Consider the following 27,967-nt stretch of genomic DNA (forward strand, 5'->3'; position numbering starts at 1 on the left):
GGGGCGCAGGTCCCCCTGTATGGCCCTGTCGCTGTGTGTGTGTGTGTGAAACCCCAAAACCACGATTTCTTGAGGAAAGAAAGGTCTGGAAAATATTCATTTTGGGAAATAACACCACAAAAGGCTGGGGAATGGGGAAGTTGTGGCCCGTCTGCCGGTGCCCGCCCTCCCTCAGCCCGCTGCACCCACCCCACCGCTGGCTCGGCGCTGTCTCCCCTCAGCCGCGGGCAGCGCAGGCCCCGCTCCCCCCGCCCCGCTGCGGAGCCGCGCTCGGTCCCCATTGGCTGCGCTCCGCCACGTGCCGCGGCGCCCCCGCCCCCCGCCGCCCCCCTCCCTCCCTCCCTCCCTCCCTCCGCCGGCTCCCTCGGGGCCGTTACCTGCGGCGGGGCCGCGCTGCCCGCCCCCGCCCCGATGCGGAGGCGAGGCGCCCGGACCGAGCCCAGCGCAGGTAGGTGGCGGCGGGCCGGCGGAGACCCGCCTCCCGTGGGTATGAGGCGGCGGTTTGGGGTAATTTGCAGGGGGGAAAGGGTGGATTTTTTTTTTGGGGGGGGGGGGAGGCCGGTGCGGCGGCGCGGGGGCTGCGGGTGTGGGGAGCCGGAGCGCTGAGGGGGGCGTGGTGGTGCTGAGGGGGCTTTGCCCACAGAAGCACCCCGGGAGCTTCCGTCGCTGCTGAAAAGGGTCTGAGGTGCTGCTGAGGCGTGAAGGCACCAATGCCTCGGGGTGTTTTGGGGGGGGGGGGGGCGATGAGTCCTGGAGGTGCTTACATGCCACGGGGCCGCCGCTCCCTCAGCGGGCCGGGGGTGCCCGGAGGCCTCCAGGGTCACATCCAGGCCAGGCCGCGCCGTCCACCCTGCTGGGATGTGGGGCTGAGGTGTTTAGGATGTACCCACCAGCGCCCGTGCTTTGAGGTCTCTCCCAAGGAAGGCGAGGAGACGCCGGGCCGGGGAGGTCTCTGGTCGGTGAGGTGGCAGCTGCGAGTTCTTGAGCAGATGGGCGATGGAAGTCAGGTCTGTCTTGGGCCTCTCCTGGGAGAGGAATGTAGTTGGGGCTGTCTCGAGTTGTTCTTCTGAAATAAAGGTGTATCTATATATATAAAGAAAACAGGCTTCTGCTTGTCTGTGAGTTGTGATAGCCTTTTTGTGGGTGATTTTGTCTTTTCCCGCTTGGAGCGATGCAAATGCAAAACAGAAATTGCTTCTGCCGATGCTGCCAAACCCTTTTTATTTTCTTCAGCACTAGTCAGGAAAAAGAGTTTTTTGTGCTGAGCTGCCCTTCCCCCCCCCCCCCCTCCTATTTCAGTAGATAAGATCAAAATATAAGGCTGATGGAGGGGAGATGTTTATTTTGCAGCTCTCTTTAGTTATGGAAACGAATGGGAAATGTTCATAAAATTACTGGAGGTAAACAGCTTTCCTGTGGTAAATGGCTGGTTTTGTCTGATTCTGAGAAAAGGGGTAAATAAAAATGCATATTTTTTACTTTTCTAAAGCAAACTTGTTGAGATAAATGCTCTTTATATGTCTAAAGTGGACACGTTTTTAAACGCAGCTTACGACAGGACTGTACAGATGCAGTTTAGAAGTGGTGTGTGGTTTTCCTGCCGACTGTGTTATTCCATCTGTTTTGCTGCAGCGAGGTTACTGTCTCCCTTCTAGATCACGCACCAGGAAACCTTGAGCTGTCTCCCAAGCCCCCTGCTACCCGGACAAGAGGCAGCAAATGCAGGGAATCTCATTGAAAGGTCAAAATGCAGCTGGAGAGTTAGTGCATGCAAGTGCTTTGCTGCATTGGCCGCTTTCTTGGGGCTGATGAGAAATGGGCTCATCCTGCATCTGGTTTCCTGGAACTTCTTGGGATTTAGCATTCTCCCTTCTGTAGAGTTTGATTAAATTGGCCAAATGATTGACAAGCAGTTAGGGACAGGATGTAGGAAGACAAAATGTGATAGCAGAAACTTCCTTTCACTGAGGAAAATGGGCTAAAAATGTTTAATTTTATTTGCTTTACATAGATCTGTTTAGGTGACGGATACAGAACGTGCTAAGATCGCTGCAAAGTTGGGGTGTTTGGAGGGCGAGTTATTTTGTTGAGATGAGAGATCTCCTGGAAAACTTAAGTAGGTCTTGAGTTTTGATAAAGGCTAAGTTACTGAACAAGACCCACCCAATGCTTCAAACTTGTCATGGAGTAATTTTCAAATTACAAGTGAGTCTGAATGAAACTTACTCAAACACAACAGATTAAAGCATCCCCAGTGGGTGCATCCAAAGCTTCAAAACCGCACGATGGTAATTCAGACATAGGACTTCTGGATCATGGAGGAGTCTCCCCAGTTGCAGGCAACTCTCTCTCATAAGGTCATGCATAAATTATTAAGGACTTAAAACTTGTGTAGGCTGTTAATTTCCGTTACTCCTATGGGAAGGCTGTTCCTTTGCTGCTAAGGAATTTTTTGCTCATAGTCCATACATATATTTATGACCACTTTTTCCTGTGTGCTAACATTGTTCTTTTGTTTGAATTGTTTGCTCTTGGCATTGGTGTTTACATGTTTGGTGTATCTAAGGTCAAACTCAACCTGTTTTGCGAAGCTAGACCAGCCGAGCTCTCTGTTCTCCTTGGGAGCAGCTCTTCCTTCACGCGTCCCACCAGTGCTCTCTGTAACCTGTTAGGTTCTGAAGTCTTGAATTCAGAAGTTACTCACTAAAATTGGTTCCAGCAACATTCTTTGCTATATTGCAATTTCCTTTTAAGCCTTTTCTTCATGGGTGGCTTTTGGGATCTCCTCTTTTGCTTCTGTAGGCTCCAGTGTGATTTTTACCATGATCTCTTGGAGTGTTAGATGATACTGTGGTAAAAATGCTGCAGTACTATTAACATTGTTCCATAATTACCAGTTGTTTGGTGCTATTCTGCTGCATAATTCGGATGTAATATGAAACATCTTGGCTGTGTAAGTCTGCTGGCATGTTTCCTTAGCCCAGTAAAGATTAATGCTATACCCTGTCCTTTCTGACCATTTCTTTTAGGGAAGATTTATTCCTCAAACTTCCTGTGTAAGGGGAAAGACCTAATTTGTTTTTACTTTCTTGTGGGGGCTCAGAAATATCTTCCACTTGTGCTGGATGAACTCGCCCAGCTGGTGGTGGGTGGTAATGCTGATACACGGTGCTCTCTTCCTCCCCTCCTGGCTGGCGTGGCTCTTCCTCCAAGTACTGGAGCAGAGCGGCTCTTCCACATACGCAGGGTCTGTGGGTCTGGGGAGGAGGATGTGCCTCAGAAAGGAGCATCTGAGATGTGCATGGGAGGGGTTTCCGAGTAGCAGCTGCCTGCTGTTACGCTGAATTCATTCTTCCTGCATGTTTGCTGGCTTCAGCAGATGCTGAGAGGAGTGGCTGACCTCAGGTTCTGAACACCCTGAGCAGGCAGGCCGCCGTTTCTTACACAAGTAATATAAAAGGGAAAACAGGGATTTGCTCTAAAAAAAAAAAAAGTGAGGGGGGCTCAAAAGCTTCCTTTGCAAGAAAAAACCTTATCTTTTTAATACCACACTATTCACAACAGCAGTGCTTTAACTCACCTGTTTCTTTCTGCTTGGCTGGAACACTGACTTTCTGTGACTCATTTGGGAGTCGGAAAAATTCCAAATTCAGATAGTTTTCATCTGTCGCAAAGCATCAGCTGCCCTCTTAAGTGCTGAAGCACATCTTGTTGATATTTCTTGTGTTTATGCATTATGGAGTTTTGCTATTCCTCACTTCAGAGTGCCTGAAAGAGATTTCACAGAAAAGCTTAGAAAGCTTGACTAGAGAAGAGGGTGCTGAGGCAGAACTGAAATCAAGAGGGCGATCCCTGTTTGGAATGTTGAATTGTCATTCAGAACCCCACTAAGAGTTCTTTGCCTATAACATTATTTTAGCAGGCACTATTAATATCCAAAAAGCTTCCTGTGAATATTGCTGAAAGGAAGTGATGGTATTACACTCTGAATATCTCTAATTAAGCTGATAATTGGACTGAATTTGAGCTGGAACCAATTTTTTTGTGTTCAGTCTGGATAACCCAAGGTTAAGAGCAAGTTGTAGCCTAGCTATGTGTATCCTTCCTAAAGGAGAAGACTGGGCGAATAGACACAATAATGTAAGGTTATGAATGATTTCATGAGTTAGTTTGGTGGTTGATGTTGCAAAGAGGATGAAGGAATGAGCCATTAAACAATTAGAAGAAAATGCAAGTAGAGCATCATAAGGCCTGGAGAGAAAAACGCTGATGCCTCTAAGGTACTATTGCTTCTTGCTGGTATTCGTGGCTCCAGGCAAAATAATTTTCACCTGTGATCCTGTCGGTGCCCTTGAGAGTGTCTGTCAAATGCTCTGAAACTTTCATTTAATCCTTGTTTTGCTTTTTGCCAATTGGGTCCACAAGTGTAGGATTCAGTATTACCTTCTCATTTTCTGAGGGGACAGATCTTGACCAAATGAATTGGAGATTGTACAGACGTTGGTTTTTACTTTTTATTGTCTGATTAAAAAGCCTTACTAGTCAAAGTTCATTTTGTAAGAGGCATTATACACTGATGTAATCAATGTCCTGTTGTAGGTGCTTGTAACCATATTGTAGGCTAAACTCTGCCATCAAGGATGTATTCTTTCTATTGACTTTTTTAAATTAACCAAAACAACGGACTCTACTGTTCATCAGAAAAGGCATGTCTGTCAAATGCTTTTTTCATTCAATAGTAATAGGTGCTAAGGAGATAATATTCAAAGAAAATTTATCAAATATCTGAATATGTTAAAGTACCAGCTTTACTGTGGGGTTTATATAGTTGCAACAGAAGAAATAATTGTCAGAAGTCTCTAATTTTTAATTTTAGTTCCAGTTTTTCCTCTGGTGAGAAGCTGTTGGTCTCTAAGCTGCAACAGCTCCTAGGCTGCTGTCTTGTCATGTCTTGTGACTGTTTCTGCTAGGAAGTGGTAGGATGATGATCAGAGGATTATTTGAAGATAAATATCCAACAGTTAATACATTGCTACAGTTTACAACACAAGAGTCTATCGTGTGTCAGAGTGTTTCTGATAAGTCTGCCTCAGATCTTTAATATCTCTGGAATTTTTCCTCATGCTTGTGGTTTTAAGGGGTTTTTGTCATGTACTATTGAACAACAGTAATAAAAAAGGTATTTCAATGTTTATTGTGTTATAGAAAGAAATTTTCCAATCAGAAAAAGTTCCTTTGGGATTACTTGTCTGTTCCTTTTCTTTCCATGCTTTTTCCTGAGTATTTTGTCACTATGGGCAAATGGGCCCATTCACATAAAAGGCTTTTTACTTTCTTTGTTTAAGTTTGAAATCCAGTTTCAACATCTGGGCAGCTTTTCAATTGGTTTTCCTTGTCTGGAAACCTGCGTTTAAAATTTGCCTTAAAAATTTGGATTCACTTCTGCAGAAGTCATTGGAAAGTGAGGCAGTCCTTCACTGTGTTGCAGTTTCTTGGGTGCCTCTTGCTAGAGGATGCTTGTATGTTGTTCCAGGTTGGTTGTGGTTTTTTAAAATGAATTCTTTAAGTTATAAGAGAGTAGGTTTCCAAATTGGTTTTGTATTTAAGAAGGGCCTTGTGTTTTGGATGAATAAAAATACCTCTAATCCATTGCAGTTGTAATGTAGCAGTTAGATTGTACAACACTTGCAACTGCGGAGTCGTCTGTGTATAATGGGTTGCACAACTAACTGTCCTTAGCTTCATCTTTTCTCCCTGAATATTATTGGGACAGGGCTTGATCCACTGTTGATGTAAAAAAAAATATATTAAAAAATTGTTTATTATGATTTTTTTAAACAGGGTAGAGATTATTTACAAAATTTATTTCATTATCATTTATTGTTTCCAATGAAGAGATGATGACGTTTGAAAGCATAGGAAGGATCTGAAGGTATCATGGGTTGATTAGGAGACTTGGGAGGGAGAGTCCTGGAGGAGGGACACCCCTGAGGGACTTGTGGACCACCTATGCCAGAGCAGGTAAGCTGGTAAGAAGCAGAGAGGAGCAGAGGAAACCCAGCGTGGATCACAGAGGAGCTGAAGACAAAAACCATTATGCACATGACCCCAAGCTCCTGCACTGCCCGTCGCCTCCCCAAAGGGTTTGGGACGGGCTCCGTGTAACCTGTGGCAAAAATAAGGGAAATTGAGACAAGGAGGAGAGGAGGAGAAGTGTTTGGCTTGAGTTTAGCCTGTGGAAGGGGAAGGAAAGGTGTTTACTCATGGGTTAAATAATTTGTTTTCTTTTTCTCAATATTAGAATTAGTGATTAGAAGTTGTATAATTGGCAATAAATTATATTATTTAAAAATTCCCTGGGTCAAGACTATTTTGAGCATTGAAGAGAGTTGAACAGGATTTGAGGATGTGGGAGGGAATTGGGAGAGTTCTATACTGATTTCTGAATCAGGGTTTTTAATGACTTTCTTATGAGAAGAAAAAGAAGTCAAATTTTTCATATTCTTAGGTTTCTTCAACTGGGAGGCTGTGCTTAACAATGGCTCTTAAACATATTTTACATCTGTTTAAAAAAAAAAAAACCCCAAGAATGACCACCTAAATAACCATTCTTTTTTTTTTTTTTACGTCTCAGCCCTTATGCTTGATCTCTATGGGTTTCAGTACTGCAGAAGCAAACAAAACTAATCTGAACTATAAATTTTACCAAACTATTTTTCATGTTGTTACATAAATTAACAACCTTCTATTCAAATATTATATGTCTTAAAAGCCTTAATGAAAATTAACATCTCATCTATTTGGTCAATAATGAGGATAGGTTAAAATGTGTAATCTTTTTCTAGACACAACTCTCGCAAGTAATCACAGACATTAGTGTTGTAGTTGTGTCCTGGTTTTGGCTGGGATAGAGTGAATTTTCTTCCTAGTAGCTGGTACAGTGCTATGGTTTGGATTTAGCAGGAGAATAATGTGATAACACACTGATGTTTTAGCTGCTGCTAAGTAATGCTTATACTAAGTCAAAAAGGACTTTTCAGCTTCCCATGCTCTGCCAGCGAGGAGGTGCACAAGAAGCTGGGAGGGGGCACAGCCAGGACAGCTGACCCAAACCGCCCAAAGGGCTATTCCATACCATATGGCGTCATGCTCAGTATATAAACTGGGGGGAGTTGGCTGGGGGGGGGGGGCAGCGATCGCTGCTCGCAGACGGACTGGACATCGGTCAGCGGGTGGTGAGCCATTGCATTGTGCATCCTTTGTTTTGTACATTCTTTTACCATTACTATTATTATTATTATTTTATTTCAATTATTAAACTGTTCTTACCTCAGTCCACAAGGCTTTTTCTTTTTACTTTTACTCTTCCGATTCTCTCCACCATCCCACTGGGGGGAGTGAGCAAGCGGCTGTGTGGTGCTCAGTTGCTGTCTGGGATTAAACCACGACAAGTTGTCGCTTAATTTGTGTAATCTGTTTTCCCCGAATGTGTCCCAGAACAAATCTGTAGTTGGCTTAAGGTTTCTTAAATGTACTCTTCTAACTCCTTGCATAAAGTTTTGCAGTATGTCTTCGGGTTTTTCTGCTGCTTTAAAAAGCCTTGGAACAGGAAGTTCATGCAGAATTCATCACTGATAATGTGCACAACATCTCAATGAAGAGTATCTTGCTCAAGTTTATTCCATATGAAAACACCTCTGCTTTTCACCTTTCTTTTTTGAAACATAAATGTTGCTCAAAACTAAGTAGCTTTCATTTTATCATTTACTGTTTTTGAAAGTATGTTTTGTAAGCAGTTCGTGTGATTTACACACACAGGAGGGGGCCTGAAACAAGCAGGTGTTTTTGGGTATTTTTGCATTATTTTTACCTTCTGTTTCACTGCCTGCTCAAGCTCTGTTGTTCTTGATTAGCAATTCCTTTATATAGCACTTTCAGCTGACTTTCAGCTTTCAGTTGCTATGGGCTTTACACTGCAAGCTTCTTGATCTTGTTACATGAACTTCAAAGGCTGCATTGTGCAGCAAGAACTTGAGATAGACTGTCTTGCAGATGACTCGTAAAGCTGACTGTTTCTGCTACTTCTGGTGGTACTGCAAGAGGGAAAGTTAATTTGTATTTTCAGCTCCTAGGAGCTTCAGATGTAGTCCCAGATCATGATGTGCTAGGTGCTATGCAACTGTAGAACAGAAGATGCCTCTTGTCTTGCTGGGCTTTCAGCAGTGGCTTGCCTAGGGTAGTTTCCCCATGGGCTCGGGTAAGAGCCTGTAGAGTTGCAGGTTGTAGATAACAGCCCATGTGCAGGTACTTACATAGATCTGGGGGATAAGCTTCTGCATGAAGAGTTACTGACTGACAGTAACTGTCCATGCCGGTGCTTCCTCTGTGGCTCTGGTCCTTGCCTGCACAGACAATTGTTTTGGAACAGTAACTGCTCACGTGAAATGCTGGGCTCAGCCGTAGAGGCTGTTAACTGGACCCTCGGTGTGTGGGGAGACAGGAACGTTCTTGAATTGGTAGGGCAAAGGAGGTAAGTGGAAACATCCCCTGCATGGGGTTACAGTTCTGGGGGCTTAATGATAAGGGTGGTGAGGGATGTAGGTATATGCCTCATTCTACACTTGTATGCAGGCTGATCTGGTCCTGTCCCTATTCCTGGTAACACTGTTGGCACTCAGACAACGGGGGCTGAGAGTCCTTGTCGTTGGCTAAATTCAGGTGCTGTACATAACCACACACAATTTTTCAGGGTGTGGCCCTGGTCATTTACAACTCAACACATGCTGCTTTTTAGTTTTTAGCATTCCCACATAAAAAGACATCCTGAAGACTTAAATTAATTGCTTCTGAAATATTCCAAGTGTGGAAATTTTGTCTGCTTAAGAATAACAATGAGACAGAAGTAAATTATGGTGAAAAGAATAGCACCACAAAAAGCTTTGGAGTGTATTCCTACTGATGGACAATTTAGCTTTAGCAGCAGCTTTACACAGATCACTTAAGTTCAGTAGATGAAAAGCAAATTTAAGTCCCTCGAGTCCTCACTAATTACACCACAATGAGTAGCTATGGAAATGTCAATGCAAAATGTGATTGTAATACAGCATTACTACTGAGGCATCTTTTGTATGCAAATTGAGACATTTCCATTTATGGCTCTCAAAACAACTGTAGCACTGCCCCTTTCTGAAAGAGTGTAGTGGTGTTTGGCAGTGGTGTTTGTATGCAAACAACAAAATCTGGATGCTATAGGCACAGCTTGTCTTTGGTGCTTGGTTTCAGTGCTGTTCAATATTTTCATCAATGACATTGACAGCAAGATTGAGTGCACCCTCAGCAAGTTTGCAGATGACACCAAGCTGAGTAGCGCAGTTGACACACCAGAAGGACGGGATGTCATCCAGAGGGACCTGGACAAGCTGGAGGAGTGGGCCTGTGTGAACCTCATGAGGTTCAACAAGGCCAAGTGCGGGGTCCTGCACCTGGGTCGGGGCAATCCTTGGTTTCAATACAGGCTGGGGGATTATGTGATCGACAGCAGCCCTGCGGAAAAGGACTTGGGGGTACTGATGGACAAAAAGCTGGACATGAGCCAACAATGTGCACTGGCAGCCCAGAAGGCCAACCGTATCCTGGGCTGCATCAAAAGCAGCGTGGCCAGCAGGTCGAGGGAGGTGATTCTGCCCCTCTGCTCTGCTCTGGTGAGACCCCACCTGGAGCACTGCATCCAGATCTGGAGTCCTCAGCGCAAGAAAGACATGGAGCTGTTGGAGCAGGTCCAGAGGAGGGCCAAGAAAATGATCCGAGGGCTGGAGCACTTCTCCTACAAGGACAGGCTGAGAGAGTTGGGGTTGTTCAGCCTGGAGAAGAGAAGGCTGCAGGGAGACCTTATAGCAGCCTTCCAGTACTTAAAGGGGGCCTATAGGAAAGACGGGGACAGACTTTTTAGCAAGGCCTCTTGTGACAGGACAAGGAGCAATGGTTTTGAACTAAGGGAGGGCAGATTTAGACTGGATTTAAGGAAGAAATATTTTCCAATGAGGGTGGTGAGGCACTGGCACAGGTTGCCCAGAGAGGTAGTGGAGGCCCCATCCCTGGAAACATTCAAGGTCAGGTTGGATGGGGCTCTGAGCAACCTGCTCTAGTTGAAGATGTCCCTGCTCTTGCAGGGGGGTTGGACTAGATGACCTTTAAAGGTCCCTTCCAATCCAAAACATCTTATGATTCTATGATTCTTAACTGCCATGGTTCTCTCTGTAAACTCATAGTTGTTTGTTTTTTTTTTTTAAGCCCAGGAAGACTGTAGGAAAGGTGCACTCTCAAGTGCTTGTTAGTGCCAGCCTCACTCTTTTGAGCACTCTTACGCCCTTCAAGCCAGTGGAAGGTACTTATTGACTTAGGTAAGAGTGCAGGATCAAACCCTGAGTAATTCTTAAAAAATGCTGTGCTGGACAGATGTATTTTCACTTGATCTATCTATCTGTCTATATATATTGACTTGCTCAAGAAAGGGATCATCTGAAGTAAACAGAACTGACAAAAGTCAACCTGACAAACTTGCAAATGAAATGAAAACTGACATTATTTCAGTTATATAAACAAATTAAACAAAACCATTGAGCATACTAAATACTAGGAGTTGGACTCAGAAAGGATGTGCTGAGGTAATTTATTAAATTCTCTGTGTTTCCTTGTTCCTTTTTTTGCACATCCAGGATGAGTGAAGCAACCATTTTAGGATGACAGGAATTTATTTTGCTCAGAGGCAGGGAAGACTTTCTGATAGCACTTGTTTATTGCATTCTTGCATTCCTCGTTAATCCCCTTCTGTCTTCATCACTCTCTACCCCTTCAGTTCCTTCTCCATCTTTCAGATCTCTTGCAGCCTTCCCTTTTCTTTGTTTTGAAAGGCTTCATGAAAAGTGCATCTGTTGTAGGATGTCGGCATACAATTCTGTAGTAGGAAATTCTCACCCTTGGAAATGATTAAAAGCATGCTGTTTGCAGAGTACTCTTCTTTGACAATTTATACAGCAGAGGAGATTAGCAGTGTCGTTCCATGCTGCAGGATGATTCCAGGAGGATATTAGTGCCATTAGGCAATAAAAAGTTTTATATATGTTGAACAGTCTTTCACTAGCAAGTCTTTCTGTCAAATTACAACAGAACCTGGGTCCTAGAATAGGAAAGACTAATTTGCAAAGAAATGAAAACCTGCTTTGAACAAAGCAAAGGCGGTGAGGCTTTAACCTTACCCTTGTAATTCAAGCTGCAAAACTTTAAGGATTTGATTCAAACTGTTGGAAAATATGTGCTTAATCTGGACTTTGTTCCCTCATAAATGTTACCATTACCACAGCGAGACCTCACGATGTCGCTTCGTTGCAATGATTTCCTGGTAGCAGGATTCTCTGATGCCTAGTCTGACTCATTCCTTTGTGCAGAATCTGTTCTAATCTAGGTTCCTCTAGACTGTGATTAAGTTACCTCTTTATGTTGTTTACCTGAGAGAGAATTATTACCTGCATTGTTCTCTAGTGAGAATGGCTGAAGCTTGTTTCTTGCTTTTCATTCAGCATCTTTTCTTTTTAAAAAAGAAAAGTTCCATTTTATACTTCTCCCCAGCCGCGTATGTAGAGATCTGTGGAACTGACAGATGTAATTATTGTTTTGTTGTACATTGTAGCTTAGGCATATGCAACATTCGGCGATCACGTCCATGCAGTAAACCATCCATGTCAGTGAGCAATCCCTTTCCCTCTGCCAAACAGTGCTGAGTGCCTCTTGTTTATGCTGGTCTGAGCCAGCCTTCTCCAAGGTGATCTGGCTGTTGGTACTCTGTAGTACGTGGAGCAATCCTGAAGTTTCCACATGGTCTGCAGGCCTTGTTCACACTCTCCTCTGCAGCGTCTTCTAATTGCCGCTCATTTTGTGTGCCACGTGTGACCGTGCCGGCAGGCTCCATGAACTGGTGCTGCTCCCTGTGCGTGCTGGCAACGTGATCTCTGGGAATACCTGTTGTCTCCAAGATACGGTGGTATGAAGGTACTGGGTCCCATGATGAGGGGTTGTCATGGTTTAACCCCAGCCAGCAACTAAGCACCACACAGCTGCTCGCTCACTCCCCCCTGGTGGGATGGGTGAGAGAATCAGAAGAGTAAAAGTGAGAAAACTCGTGGGTTGAGATAAAGACAGTTTAATAGGTAAAGCAAAAGCCACACATGCAAGCAAAGCAAAACAAGGAATTCATTCACTCCTTCCCATGGGCAGGCAGGTGTTCAGCCATCTCCAGGAAAGCAGGGCTCCATCACACGTAACGGTTACCTGGGAAGACAAACGCCATCACTCTGAACACCCCCCCCTTCCTCCTTCTTCCCCCAGCTTTATATACTGAGCATGACATCATATAGTATGGAATAGCCCTCTGGCCAGTTTGGGTCAACTGTCCCGACTGTGCTCCCTCCCAGCTTCTTGTGCACCTCCTCGCTGACAGAGCATGGGAAGCTGAAAAGTCCTTGACTTAGTATAAGCACTACTTAACAACAACTAAAACATCAGTGTGTTATCACATTATTCTCATGCTAAATCCAAACCACAGCACTATACCAGCTACTAGGAAGAAAATTAACTCTATCCTAGCTGAAACCAGGACAGGGGTTGCTTAGTTGTCTTGTCTGCGTAGTGTGGCAGGGAAGGATGTGTTTCATATCTGGAATATAAGGTGATTGTGCAAGTCCTGCTGGATTGGCACTGGACATCTCAAGGTAGAGCAGTTCAACTTGGTGATCCTTACTGGCACTAAGGTATGATCCTAGTAACAAATCTTGCTGATGCACACTAGGCCTTTACCCATGCGGACTTGACTGATTTGCTGCAAATCTTATCCGAGAGCAAAATGGACTTGTAATGCGGATGACTGGGGTGGTGGGTGTCAGCACCCAGTTTTGCTCCTCAGTGCTGTTTTTATTCAGTGGTATAGATGCAGCCGGTAAAGATGAGGTAGTATTCTGAGAAAATGATGAACTTGTAAGGCTTGATAGGTTCCCTGTGAGCTGTTGTCTTGTGTCCTGACAGATTGTGTGGGAGACTGGAGCTGGATTTGACTTCCAGCTTAACTGCTAGCATTCTGGGGGACCTTGGGGTGTCACTTACCCCTTGGGTTTTGGTTTACCCTGTTCCAAGACATAATCCTACTGACCTCGGTTTGTACAGTGCTTCCAGACCTGCTAAAAGGTGTGGTTTAAGGTATTGCTGCTTTGTGACAAAGGTGTACAAACAGCTGTGACAGCTCAGAAAGTCTGTGCAATTAATAAACACAGCTAGGTGGGTAATTTGAGGTTCTTAGTAGTATCATAATAATGAAGTTACCTATGTTTGAGGTAAGTGGTGAAGTTTTCTGCTGGCAAAAACCATGAGGCTTTTCTTTTTTTTTTGCCTTGATCTGTTTTGTGGGTTATGACCACTTGCAGGTGACTCTAGAAAGCATCACTTAACTGTTGTCTGCTCTTCAAAGGACTTAAGATGCTGGTGTTGACCTCTATCTCTCCTTCTTCCACCCTGTCTCACAATGGTTTGTGGCTTTTGACCTTCTACTGCATATATCAAATTTGTTACTGAGAAATGATGTGTGACTGTGCAAAGAGAGACTGACTTTGAGTCATCTTCTGAACTGGGTATCTCTGAAATTTCAGTGGGCTGGATTTGAGATCTCGAGGGGATGCTTCTGTCTCATCAGCTCCTTCATCCTGGTTTTTAAGAATCTGGCAATAAAGGCTAGTTCAAATGGGTCGTATCGCCATATAAAATAAAAGGAGGTGGAGTGGAAAAGAAAATGTGGAAGATCGTGCCTAGATAAAAGCCTTCCCTTAGCCCTGCTTTTCTTAAAAGTTCTTGGGCAGAGAACAGAAGAGTGTGGACATCTTTGCAGTGGAGAGCAGAGAGGGTTAAGCACTGAGATCAAAGGGAATGGGTAAGGCTGAAATCCTGCATTGTGGAGGATCAGGCTGCACCCTTCCATGGTTTGCTGATCAAAGGGAGTGCTGCTTTGGGAGATTGATTGGTAAGGCAGGAAAAACCCTTGCCTGTATCCCTTCTCCTTTCAGGGCAAAACCAGCAGGCTTGTATGGGTAGGCTTTGCACGGCCATTTCCTTGTTTGCTCACATCTTTGGTTAATGGCAGCAGTCTGTGAGAAGTTGATGCGCCAGCCTGCATTTTTCTTCCCAAAATCAGAACTGAAGCATGCTGATAGAAACTTGTGGGAGCTTACAAACACTAAGCATGGAGATTGCTTCTCGTTAGCTAATGATCAGTGACTTGGCCATCTGTGGGGGAGCACTGTGCGCTCCTGCTGGGTTCATGATGTTCGTTGGAGGGGAGCTGCTGCTGCGCACAGAAACTGCCCTTGTGCTGGCAGCCTCCTGGTCCTGCTGTGTGCCAGGCAAAATTTCCTGCACACCTGCGCTGGTGCTTGCTGTTGAAGTTGCTAACCACATTGTTGGGGCTCCTGATGAGGGCAGCAGTAGATTCAGACCGATGATGAGACACGTTTGCTTAACCTCAGGGAAATCAGGGAGTTGATTTGAGATGTGGGCTCTGGTTTTGAGGATGGGATCAGGGTAGAGTAGTACTTGGACACTGATCCAGGGATCCTAAATACCCTGAGCATACTGTGTCGATTTTTTACTGTCCAGAGTCTAATAATCGCTCAAACAAAATGGTGTTTAACTAAGATCAAACAATAGTGTTTGACAGTAACTGATGTAGTTGCAATTATTAGACTTCAGGCTTCTGAAGAATGCAAAGACCTGTAAGTGGCAACATGTACATATTTTTAGAGTCACGTCCTGGCAGTGCATCTGAAATGAGTATATTCTTGATCACAAGGAGGTAAGGAGCGATTCGGTGTTCCTGACACGATAACCAAGAATCACAGTCTTCTCTGGGAAACAGAGTAAGTTAACAGTCATTGGATGTCCTCTGAACTTTTTTCCATTCAGAAAAAGTTATGATAATTTTGTTTGTCTTCCTTTTTGACAGCAATGCTGAGTGACAATAACTCTATGAAGCTGAAAAGTGATTGTTCACCTCCTGTGCAATGGTGTAAGGTGGCTGCACGTGAAGATGAGAAGACCAAGCTGGTTTTTAAAAGGTACTCGCAAGTAAGTGTCATTGTCATGGCAATATAGAGGTCAGTTGCTCTCCCTCTAGCCTGGGCAGTTACAAAAAGGATGCAAAAATCAAGGTATGAGATTGCCACAGGAATGAAATGGAGGGTTAGGCACACAGCTTTCCCTAGGCACCTAAAACACTTTGAGGGCCTAGGCTCTCTCGTAGTAGTACCTGTTTTCCCAAGCCAAGGTGAGATCCCAGTACTTCACTCACAAGTATTTCCAATCTTTTTTTGATCCAGATAAGTAACAATGTTGAGGCTTTTGTACAGTCTGATAATTGAAGAAATTGAAAGGCAGTGGATGTTTAGTGGGTATTTTGGGGAGGTGTCCCCTCATAGTTAACTTGTTTATGAAGACTTCTGGAATGCAACATCACAATCTTCATTACTCCATTGTTTGTAGTTTAACATCAAATTGGAATTAATGAGTGTGTGCTAGTGTACATCCAGAACCATATTTTAAATCAAAAAAGCTCACTACTGTGATGCGCCTCTGCCACATGAATTTTTAGGTCTTAAAGCTTAAAAAACCCAAAGCCACAGTGTTGTATCCACTGGTGTTTTGAGCACCTGAATGGTACAGCCCCAGCTGAATCTAGAGATACTTGATAAAGCTCTGTGGAGGAAAACCAGCCTCATTTGTCTGTTGTGAATCCCCTGTTTCTGTCAGTCAGCTGATTTCCAGGCATTGCAGCCTAACATGCTAATGAAGGTTTTAGACTCCTTATCAGTGCAAAATTTAATTTAATTAAATCAGATGTGACAACAGTGCTGCTTTTCCAGTGGCCACCTTATTTGCAGCACATACTGCAAATTAAGTGCCAGAATTGCATCTATTAGCCCATATGCCATAAGCTTTTTTTAAAAGAAAATCTTGGAAACCTCTATTACCTTAATCTGAAAGAGTTTCAAGAAGCACTGAACACTTAGTAGATTGTATATTTTTTTAAAGACATTTAAACAAATGTCCAGTTCTTAGGAAACCATAGGAAATGTAAATCAATAATAAAGCTCAAAGTACATGCTTGAGCAACAACCACAACTCTAACCAAATAATGATGTAATTTTTGCAAATTGGTTTAGACGTGAAATGAGCCAAGTGAATATTTGGAGATCAACAGTGAGATTCCTTAGGAATGAGAAATGAGTAGATCAAAAATACAGATAGTCTATATTACTCAATTTTGAAGTTTGGTTTTTTTTTTCCTTCTGCATGTTTTGGGGATGTAAATAATTAAATTAGGCTTCTCAAGATAAACCTGAGCATCTAAATTCTGCATGCTAGCCTACCAGTGAGTTGAAAGTTCTGCTTGTGAGTGATGGCCATTGGCCCAAAATCTTGCAATTTGAAGTTCCATCCCTTTTTTTAACTTGCATGAAAATATGTATTTCAAAATAAAGTTGCCCTTTAAAGTAGGAAAACAAAAGTCACTTTTGGTTTCTTTATGTGAGGAGAGCTGTTTGACCCATCAGAGATGCATTTAAAGTATGTGATGCAGGCATAGAACTGCATAAATCAGAGTGTCGATAGGCAACATTTTCCTTATCAAAGCATCCACGTATGTTCCTACTTTCCTGCAGATAGCTCTGAAGAGTTCTGAAAGACTTGCAGTGAACAAAGCAATAGTTTTTCTTGGTTTGAATCAAATGCAAGTATTCACCTGAAGTTCTTCAACTGCCTTAAATTTGTTTAAAAATACTCCTTTAACAATTGATGGATTGCTGGAAAAATATTTTTTTTCTTCCCCCCCCCCCCCCATACACCCTCCTGTTTGTTTTTAGACTTCTTGCACTGTTTGTGGTTGGAGCATGTTTCCTTTATATCCTCAAATTACGCTTTGGCCCTGAAGAATGTGACAGAACAAAAATGCCATTTGTGGACCTCGATCGTGTAAGGGTTGGTATTTTTTAGTGTGTTTTTTTTAACTTGGCTTAAAAAAAGTTATTAATTGACACTATAAGAGTTATAAGGGTCTATAACAAAGAACTAGAATACTGAAATTATCCTGTGAGGGGAAAATATATTTTGCTTCATTTCATGCCGTAGAACTTCTGGGTTTTGTTCTTGTGGAGTGACAACAGAAGTGCGTAGAGAAACTGGATTTTTAGGGGTAAAATGAGATAACTGTGACTGTTAAGAATAACATTTGAAATGGACATGTCATCGTACTATTGTGTCAGTGCAGATGACACTGGTGAGCAGAAAATTGATGCAAATGAAAAGTAACATATTTAAAAGAAAAAAAAAAAAAGCCCCAAACCTAATATATTAAACCAAAAGTTTTTTTTTACCTAAGCCGGTTCCCCAGTCTGCTTTGCCTTGTAGTTGTGCAGATGTTTTTGGAATCACAGGGCAAATGCGCAGGAGGGTGCGGCTCTTGGTTCATTTATTTATGTAACAGCGACTTACTTCAACTACATTTTTGTGTGTGGCTTTTAAGCTGGTGTAACAGATGCCAATAAAGCTTTCTCGTAATTCTTGCTGACATTTCTCTGCCTTTGCTACTTAACCTGTTTGCTCTTTATAACAGTACACCTTGGCTTGGAGTTGTTACATTTCTGTCTTTGAATGTTGTGTGAAAGACACAACTTATAGCAGAAGCCCTGATTTAAGATAGTCTCATCTTAGCATCGCTGCATGTGCATCCTCTCCCACCTTCTTCAGTGCATGTTTTTCTCCTTCTGAGCCTCTTTGCCTCCCCTTTTCTTCTCAGTTGACTTATTTCTTTTCTCTATAACATATTCTTGCTTCCAAACAACCACCACCTTAAGCCAAGCAAACCTAAAGGCTGCATGAACTGTCTCTGTTGCTGTCTCATGATTCATTTAGTTTGTGTTAGATGCAGGATGAGGAAATAGCATTGCTCTTTGTCTAGTTAGGTAGTAGCTGATTGCAGACTGTTAGGGGCAGTTGTCCAGTGATTGGCATTAATTTTTACTGATAGGATGTACAACTGTCAGCCTTAAAAATGAGGCTCTTCCAAAGATGCACTGACTCTTGCTGGCAAAGTACAGCATGAAGTTGCTCAGTCGTGCTTTGCCAAGGAAGAAGTGGGGTGTTTATGCCCAGACTTAGAGACCTTTGTAATGATGGAAGAGGCAGTTCTGTAGAACAATCTTGTTTTTTTTTAAAAAAAAAAAAAAGGGCAGCACAATTTCCCTCCTTGTGTGCCCAGATACACACTTCCCTTTCCTTAACAGTACAGAAGGGGAACTGAGGTAGCCCAAGGTTTGAATCTTGACTCTGTGACTCCTGTGTTTGCTCATGTTTGTTTGTTTTTTTTTTTTTAAATTACGGTGGAGGAGAGATCAGCAGAGTTGTATTGGGGAAGAGAACATGCAAAAAGATTTTATTTTAACTGATAAAAATAATACCTTTGCTATTTCTCTTCTTCGGTACATCAGATACCGGCTTGCCACTACAGATTTCTAAAAAATGTACATGAATAGTTTTTTTGTTTGTTTGTTTTTTAATGAGACAGATCAATATATAGTTTTATCTGACGGCTTAATCTTTTTATGCAATATGGAACTGTAGTCTTTTATTTTGGTGACTAGTCTTTGAAAGAAGACCTGAAACACCTCCACCTTGCATTCCTTTTAAAGTTGTATTTTAGTCATTAGCAATACCACTTTAGCAATACTTCTGGAAGAAGCATTGCTTCATTTGGATTAGTAAGGAAGTCCAGCCTGCCATTTCACAGAACTTTTACCCAGTGGATGTGTCTCTGGTAAAAACCTACCGCAGGCAGAACTCGGGCCATGAAATTGAGCAGCAGAGTAGAATTCCGCTTGCTGGCTTGCTGCTGAATTAGATGGGTAGAAGTTTGTCTAGATTTTTTTAATCTGTTTTTGTAAGTAACAGTACAAATGTTCTCAAATGGCTCATTTTCACTTATCTCTTTTAGTAGCCTAATTTATTCTTTAGAAAAGCTCCTATCCAGATTTAAGTGATTGGATGGAGACACATTCCTTTGCAGGTTTTCACCCTGCACTGTTTAGTATCTGCGTTTAAGTGAATGCTTTAAAATGTCTTGTATTTCCATGTTTAAGCTTTCTTTATAAACCCCTCTGTTTCTTTATAAACACCAGTGGTCAGCTGGTGGGTTGCATTAAGAGGGCTTTGTATGTTCCTGAAGCTAGCTTTCCTGACTGAAATCATGTATGTTTTGTTTTAGAGAGCACAACAGTATGCCAGCGCTGCACTGCAGGAACAGTGCCGGCCTTCTTATGTGAAGAAAGAAATGGGGAAGTTATTTGCAGAGAAATATAGCGTGGACATATCTCCCTTTGTAAGAAAAAATGTAAATGAAGATGAAGCTTTATTTAAATATGAACCTCCTTTTGGATTTCACAAGTTCTTTGAAAAGCTTAAAAATCTCCTTGAACTCTTACCTGAGCATGATTTACCAGAAAATTTGAAGTCAAAACACTGTAAGCGTTGTGTTGTTGTTGGCAGTGGTGGAATTCTTCACGGATCAGAGCTAGGTCACTTATTGAATCAGTTTGATATTGTTATAAGGTACGTTTTTTCCATTTAAGGATTCCAACTACTTCAACTTTACTTTATGAGCCGACTTTGTTTTTTTAAGGGGAAAGTATCTCGAACATTTATGCAACTTATAAGACTATTTGTGAAAGTACTTTTGAGAAATTTACTTGTGACTTGGTGGAATTTGAAGTCTTAGGAGCAAAATAAATTGGCATGTTCACAAGGCAGGAATTCAGTGTAATTGTTGTGGACTTCCGATACAAAAAAACCATGGGCAGAAATGAGATAGAAACCAGTGAAATCATAGACAAGTAGACAATCCTGTTTTTATCCATTCATATGTTTAAGCTTTCAGAGGTAGGCTTTAGGACTCATCTCTGCCTTTTTCCCCTTGGTTAGTTGGGATGCTTATTTGAAGGATCTTTTTTATAACAGCTATTTCACACCATAAAAATTAATTGGTGTTTCAGTATACAGTTTGCTTACATACTGTATAGCATGCTTATCTTTCCTTATCTTTCCAAGATCAGTGCATACTTTCTATGATTACCCATGTTCTCTAATGTCTGAATTAAATGAATACATGCTCTGTATTCGTGCCTTCTGAACATTACTGTTTGAACTCTCCTTCTTCGTATTTTGAATCATGTAAAGTCACAAATGAATTTAATACAAGCATTTTCGCAAGTTGCTTTGTAAACTAAGACTTGCTCCTCTTAAAAAGGGAAGACTTGATACACTGAGTCAGTATCTCTTATACGAAGGTAAACAAACCTGTTAGCATGTGGAGGGGCAGAGAACTTGCATTAACTGTTCTCTGAAATTAGGGCTGGCAGCACAAAGGTGACTTTTCTGTTGATGTAGAAAAGTTTGCAGGACTTATGCTGTTCTGCAGAACTGATGGAGCTGGATGATGCTGTTCTTGTCAGCAGTGTGCTAGCATCTGAAATTTTTGGTGAGATGGAATGATGTAAACCTAAAGGATGTGTTACATTGTATTGAAAGGATAATTTTAATGCCTTTCTGTGTGTAATACTCGTGTGTGTGTGTATATATGTGTGTATGTGTGTATATATATATCTATATATAAAAAGATAATACAGGCAACTTCCTATGTGTTTTCCTTCCCTTCTTCTTTTAAGCCTCTTTGGCACAAGGCAATGAATATGAAATTCTGCAATGCTGCTTTAAGTTACTTTTCTATTCAAGCTTTTCTTTTTGCACTTGTGCCAGTTAATCTAGAAATAGAATTGGCTTCCTCTCAAAGTTAAGGGATGGATGAGCGTGTGAGGCGAGGAACATGGAGATACTAAGAAAATGCTGTACTCCACTATCTTAAAAATCTGTGGGCCAAATAAAAGTTCTTTGCTTAGTGTCTGATGACTTAATGAGATTGTAATCCATTTGTGGGTTTTTTGTTGGTTTTTTTTTTTTTGTTAGGTTAAATGATGCACCAGTTCAAGGATACACAGATCACGTTGGTAACAAAACTACTATACGGATGACTTACCCGGAAGGAGCCCCCCTTTCTGAACATGAGTATCCTCCTGCTAGCTTGTTTGTGGCTGTTTTGTTTAAAAGTGTTGATTTCAATTGGCTTCAAGCAATGGTAAAAAATGAAACCTTGGTATGTAATGTGGCAGTTATGTATCTGATTTTGTTTGTTTGTTTTCTCTTTTTTAATGCTTGAGAAGCTGGCTAATCTGTTACTTCCTGTTTTATTATCCTGAGGATCTTTTATTTAACTTTGTGGGGTTTTTAGCTATGTCTCCTAGTTACAGTTGGTACCAGCATTCATGTTGAAGGCCCATGCTGACAGTAACACTTTTTTTTTCTGCAGATATTGGTGATTTGCACCAAGCTACATGACATATCGAGTGTTTACTAAAGTGGAATTCATTTCACATTAGGTTTAAGTGACTTGAACAAGTCTGCAGAGCCTGAAACAGAAATTAGATTTCTGGACACCAGTCCATTTTTTTTTTTTTAACAGCTAAAGCATGTGCTGCTACAATAGGTATACCTGCAGTTAATACCTGCACCTCTTTTCAGTGGTGCCCAGTGACAGGACCAGAGGCAATGGGCACAAACTGAAACACAGGAGGGTCCCTCTGAACATCAGGAAACACTTTTTTTTTTCTGTGAGGGTGACCAAGCACTGGCAGAGGTTGCCCAGGGAGGTTGTGGAGTCTCCATCCTTGGAGATAGTCAAAGGTCATCTGGACGTGGTCCTGGCCAACCAGCTTTAGGTGTCCCTGCTTGAGCAGGGTTGTTGGACCACTTGACCTCCAGAGTTCCCTTCCAACCTCAACCACTCCATGATTCTGTGAACTGAAAGCATGCTTCTCCTTTCAAATACTAGGTTTTCAGTTGGATCAGCTCTCTGTGCAGGCATTGGTACTTTAGTAAGCTTGTTCAGAGCACCGGTGGGAAGACGGGACCATGGCAACCTAGGTTTTTATCAGTTTAATCTGCTGTAGCTTTGTATGTTAGGGTAGCAATAAGCCTGTTTAAAAAATATAGGTCTATGTTGCAGCTATGTAAATTTTATCATTTGCTTAGTGTTATGCATTATATGGAAAGATTTGTAAAATGAGCCTGATTTTAGTATTGTTTTTTTCCATTAGCATGCATCTAATTGACTGCAAGTGGCATGAGATCAGAATCTAGGTTGCTGAGTCTTGTGTAAATCCTCTTCTGAAGTGCTACATTTATCACTAGGTGGATTCTGTCAAACAACAGCTGTTCACTTTAAAGCCTGAGCAAAATTGTTTTAAATCCAGTACTTGCTTCAGAATGCCTGATTAATGTTTGTGGAAAACTGTGGTTCCCTTTCCCATTTCTTTAAATACCGCTGCCTGCTCAGTTGTGCTGGGGAAGGTCCAAAGAACCTTGTGGATTCTGGTGGATATGTTGACTGATTAAACACAAAGTGCAGTCAAATATTCAGAATAAACAACTTTGTCCCCTGCTATCCTCTCTGCAATTTCAAATACTTAGAAGGTTTTTCTTCTTTTTGGTTAGTCACTTGAGCTATACACTGGTATTCCTGAGCCCACCTTAGCTGTAAACTGCTGAATTTCTCAGAATCACTGATGGATTCTATTCCTTGCATACTGTATGCCATGCACTTTGCAGTCTCAGAGTTTGCCTTTGCTGAACTATTTTTTTCTGTCTCTTAGCCGCTCTGGGTGCGACTCTTCTTTTGGAAGGAGGTTGCTGACAAAATTCCTTTTACATCAAAGCAGTTTCGGATTCTGAATCCAGTCATCATCAAAGAGACAGCTTTTGACATTTTACAGTTTCCTGAACCTCGATCAAAATTCTGGGGTTGGGATAAGGTAAGAAGTTTCCTTTTAGGAGAAGGAGACTATAAAATACAAACTAAGATAAGAAACTGAAAAAAGTTTTGGGCTCTTCCTTCAATATAGTTTCTCTGTGCGATTTCAGAGCTGGTGTCAAGTAACAGGGAAATTAATGCGCTCTCAGAAGACTCTTGTATTTTCTTGTGTAAAATCAAAGTAGGATTTCGGCTCACCTTTTTAGATAAGGTGGTATGTCTGTGCATGCTGACATGAAATGGCTTGTTTTACAAAGCATACAGATGCAGTGAGACATAAATGCATGCCAGTACAGTGTGTTCACTCACACATCATGGTTACTGGTGTTAAATATTCAAAACATGCATTTGATGTATGTTAAGTGTGTTGAGAGCAGCCCTGTTAAATCAAACCAGCAATCAGCTAGAGACAGATGTGTCTCTAGCTGCAGGGAAAGCAGAGAGAGTACGGAAACCAAGCCCCAGTGTAAAGCAACCTTCCAGCTGTTGGAATTGCTGTGTATGCCAATGTGCTCAATAGCAACTGATGGATATATCCTCCCTCTACTTCTTTCACGCCAGCAATAGTATGGAGTGATGAATTGCCCAGTTTAATTATACACTGCATTTTTGTTATTGTAATTATTCGTTTGAGAAATTGGATGTCACTAGTTCTCTTGAACTATGAAAAGTACTGAATAACCATCATCTTTTTACCTTTTGTGTGAAAGCATTTAATGGTAGCATTATTGCACAAATGTTTGAAGGATCTTCTCACGTTTATTTATAAAAATAATGTTACATACCAAGCTACGTATCTGTTAGTTGTATCGTAGTGTACTTGCCTTCTTCACGGGTTATTCAGTGAAAAGGCGTGTTATGAAGAATCCTGTTAGAGAGCCTGTTGCTCAAGACTGAAGTAAGCGTACATCAAGAAATGTCAAGTTTAACTGCATGTCAGGAGTCATTTGAGTGTTTGGAGCGAGGGTTCACTTGTAGTTTAACTACATAGTAATAAGGCATCTTGTCTTCACAGAAAAAGATTTAGAGTTGACAGCCAAAAGTCTTGTTACAGGCAAATACTCAAGTTGTATTAGTATTTGGCCCTGAAGTTTTTAGTTTTACTTGATAATTTAATTTATTTTTAGTTTTAGTTGTAATTGATTTTAGTTTTAATTGATTGTTTAATTTACTTCAGTTTTAAGTGAGGAGAGGGAATAGACAAAGCCTTTAAATTTTGTAAAATGTTTATAAAACTGGCAAAGGAGAATATATTTGAATTTAGCAGGCTTCTTTTTCCCCCGTTTTTAGAATGTACCTACAATTGGGGTCACAGCAGTTGTTCTGGCCACACATTTATGTGATGAAGTGAGCTTAGCAGGATTTGGATATGACCTCGATCAGCCCAGCACACCTTTGCACTATTACAACAACCTCTGCATGGCTGCCATGAACGGACAAACTATGCACAATGTGACAAGCGAAACAAAATTCCTGCAAAAACTGATCAAAGAAAAAGTTGTCAAAGACCTCACTGGTGGGATACATTGTGAATTCTGTGTCAAAGACAGCTAGTGATTGAAGCGTGGCATGGCTTGGATTTGTTACATTTCCAGAGGTTCAGCTGGAACAACCTTTTCACTGTCTTAAGTAGTTCTTTAAAGTGTGTATAGAATGGACATAGAATCTCAGCTGCCTTTTTTAATGTCAAGTTCAATTTGTTGGACTTTCACATTTATTTTGATGTCAGATTTTACTTTGCACATTTTTGTGGATAACTATGTAAATACAACTTGGAGTTGAAAGAGATCCATTTAAAATATTTAATGTTTTAAGTTGTCTGAAGAAAAGCAGAGTTTTTCTTTTCAGATGTATATGGTGCGCACAACACTAGCCTGAGTTGTCTAACAGCATACAAGAGTTATTTTCCACTGAACTACTGTCTTTGTCGATCCAATTCTTGGTGTATGACTCCTTTTCATGTATACCATGAAAAGAAAGGCGTATGCTTCTCAAGTCTTTCATTTCTTGCAACTTGAGCGTTGTGTTTCCCCCTCAAATATTTATATTCTTTTGGTTTTGTACTAATTTTTTGTTGGGGGTGGAGGAGGAGTGTGGGAGTGGAGGTGAAGGAAAAGGAACTGTTGTGGCAACAACTGAATAGTAAGTACTTTGGCATTCGTGATTGATATTAAAATCATTGATGCATTAATGTATTGGGTTAGAATCCTGCTTTATCATGAGGCATGTTTGGGCCCAGGGCACACTGTAAGAGGATTTAGTCAGTAGGAGACTTTCATCTGAATCAGATCTTTTGTCATTTTCATTCCTTAATACCCAGATAAATGTTTCAAACTAGTTGATTTGCAGCAGAGTTCAGCTACCCCAATTAAGAAAGGCATTAATATAAAATCTGCTCCCCCCCCCCCCCCTTTTTTTTAGTGACTTGAGAATTGCTGGTTCTATAAGACACTGGTTTGTATAAATCTTCCATTTAGCAATAATAGAATCTATGACTAGGCTAAAATTTCCATTGGTTTACTTTATCATCCTTTACTAATTAATTACAGATACCGTAACCATAATAGTTTACAATTATGATAACCGTTATGAACTCTAGTGTTCACTGGTTAACTGAAGGGAGGGGTAGAGTTGTTGGTTTTCCCAGATCAGCTTTTAAGTCAGAAGTTGAATGAGTGTGTATAAGTTAAGAAGAAAATCACTTTGAGAAAGTAGTATGATCTAGTAGCAAGCTAGATAACTGCTGAAAGCAGCATACTTGAAAAAAAAAAAAAAAAGAAGATATAAATATATGTTCTTGTGACTGGAAATCAGTGCATTGCAAAGAAACTGGACTGTGCAGATCTGCAACCAGGTTTCGGTGTTCATTTTCATTTTGTTACTAGCAGAGTATGAATGTGTGTGCACTGAGTAGTGTTGTTAATCTACAGTATATGATAAATGCTTTCTTTGGATGTGAAAGCTTGTTAGCAAATTGATCCAAGGTTGGCCTAGAAATGTTATTCATAGTCATGGACTCTCCACATGGTGACCATTCCCACTTGGGTTTTTTTTGTTGTTGTTGTGGGCTGAGATATGAATGTAGTTGTTTTAAATTTTCAAAATACTAATGTGGGAAAGCAAGATTAGGGTGGTTGGGTTTTTTATTTTGGTGGTGTCCCCCCCACCCCACCCTGAGAGAAGTCCTAATGAATGATAATGTTAGAATGCAGGAGCAGCAGACTGATCTTGTACTATCATTATACTAAATGGTATTTAGTATAATGATACTAAATGGCCATTATAGTAAAAGGCAATAAAATGACATCAGATCACAAATGTAAATCTGAAGAAAGTTGGGGACCTCATCTTTTGTAAGTCACATGTACCTACATGTCCTTGAAAGCCAGTGGTGGATGGTGAGCAAATTTGAAAATCAGATTCTTGTCTCTGGCACTGTTTGTGTTTATAGCAATAATATTAATCTAACTTCTCCTCCTCTGTGAAACACATTAATTTTTGTACTAGCAATAAATTTCTAGTGTATGTTTTTCTTGTAAGTATAACAATTATATTGTTTAATTTAAAAATATTTCATGTGTGAAGAGTTTTATACAGATAGTCTTTTAGTTAATATATTAAAATGCACTAATTATTTTCTCCTGGTATTTAAACTGGAAGCAAAGTACCTTAATTTCATTTGGTATTAGCGAAATTTTGGAAGATTTCAGAACGTGTGTGTTGGGAGGACATCCTGAATACACCGAAAGTTCGTGTTTCAGAGCACTTGGTCCCTCACCAGTTTGCTTTACTCAGTAACTTAAAAATAATCAGTTGATTAATGTAAATGCCAATAGCTTTTTGGAGATGCTGTATTTACTGTCAAATTCTCAAATTATGTTGATGTAGGAGTAGATTGTTTTCCCACCAGTTTTACAGCTTGTGATAAAACATTGTTCTCCATGGTAGTGTATACTGCATTGAATACGCCAGCACAGACTCAACCATCCGTGAAATGGCAGCAAAGTTCAGGTTGCAAAAAGCAATAAACTGATGAAACCACTTTCTACTTATGTATTTGTCTCAGAGTTTGCAATTTGTTCTGCCTCCTTTATTAAGGTCTTACTGGTCCAATTGAAAGTCTTGATGCCATCCCAGGCACTCAAGAAGAGGGGAGTTAGTGGCCAATGATAACTCTTTCTCCTTTCATTTATGCCTTTTTATGACTTGTCAGCAGAGTTATATCTCTCTGGTGCCTGGAAGAGAAGATCCATCTCAACACTGACTAATGTGAATGAGAATATTTCAGACTGGGTTATAGCACTGGCCTTAAATTCAAGGGTGTGTCTCCTTCAGTGGTGGAGACAGACTGGAGCTTCTGGTGTGTGCTTCAGTCTTGCTGGAGGTGAGATAAGAACAAAAGCTGTGTGTGTCTCCGTGCTGCTGTGTCCCCCATGTTACGCTTTGCAAAGAATCTGCATCATCCCTTGTAGATATGCCTTAATGGTGTTTGTTTAAAAAGTCAACAAAGAATTTGGGAGCTAGGATAAAGCCATTGTGTTCCACATCAGAATTTCTCTTTAACTCTCTTTTCTGTGTAGGAGCTATCACAGTTATGATGTGTCTGACCTGTTCTGATGCTGAATTTTTTTCATGGCTCCTGTGCAGGGAACATAGCTTCAACTTTGTCCTACCTTGAATTTAGAGTTGTCATTAAGTACTTGCATTTTCTGTTATGCTTCGGTCTTTCAGGTGAGATAAATAGAAATTCTCTGTTAGGACTGAACAATTCTGAAACTGTTTTGAAGATTTAGATAATTTGTGAAGCTTTTTTTTTATTCTTTCAATATGTTCAGATTTGTATGGCCACTTAGGGAATAGCAAAAGAGGTGAACAGCATATTTATTTTGTCTAGATCCGATTTGTTCAAACAAATGGGAACTTTGAATTGTCAAGTGTGACTTTGTGGTGCTGTTTTTCAAGTAT

The 27,967-nt window shown here is 41.2% G+C and overlaps 1 protein-coding gene across 7 annotated transcripts; it reads left to right on the forward strand.

The window, feature by feature from the left end:
• Window positions 1–336: 336 nt before the first annotated feature.
• Window positions 337–27,454, forward strand: ST3GAL5 (ST3 beta-galactoside alpha-2,3-sialyltransferase 5). 7 transcript variants are annotated; one of them, XM_075499552.1, is made up of 7 exons: window positions 337–448; window positions 15,038–15,159; window positions 16,953–17,061; window positions 19,349–19,692; window positions 21,103–21,289; window positions 22,845–23,003; window positions 24,293–27,449. In XM_075499552.1, exons 2-7 carry the CDS (start codon window positions 15,122–15,124, stop codon window positions 24,554–24,556), a joined length of 1,101 nt encoding a protein of 366 aa, XP_075355667.1. In that variant the 5' UTR covers window positions 337–448; window positions 15,038–15,121; the 3' UTR covers window positions 24,557–27,449. The 7 variants fall into 7 exon arrangements, with proteins under 7 accessions (XP_075355667.1, XP_075355666.1, XP_075355669.1 ...); XM_075499551.1 differs by having other exon boundaries at window positions 16,953–17,067; window positions 24,293–27,448; XM_075499549.1 differs by having other exon boundaries at window positions 343–448; window positions 15,038–15,149; window positions 24,293–27,451.
• Window positions 27,455–27,967: the final 513 nt, after the last annotated feature.

Source organism: Mycteria americana, chromosome 4 (genome assembly GCF_035582795.1).
Source record: "Mycteria americana isolate JAX WOST 10 ecotype Jacksonville Zoo and Gardens chromosome 4, USCA_MyAme_1.0, whole genome shotgun sequence".
NCBI classification, from domain to species: Eukaryota; Metazoa; Chordata; class Aves; order Ciconiiformes; family Ciconiidae; genus Mycteria; species Mycteria americana.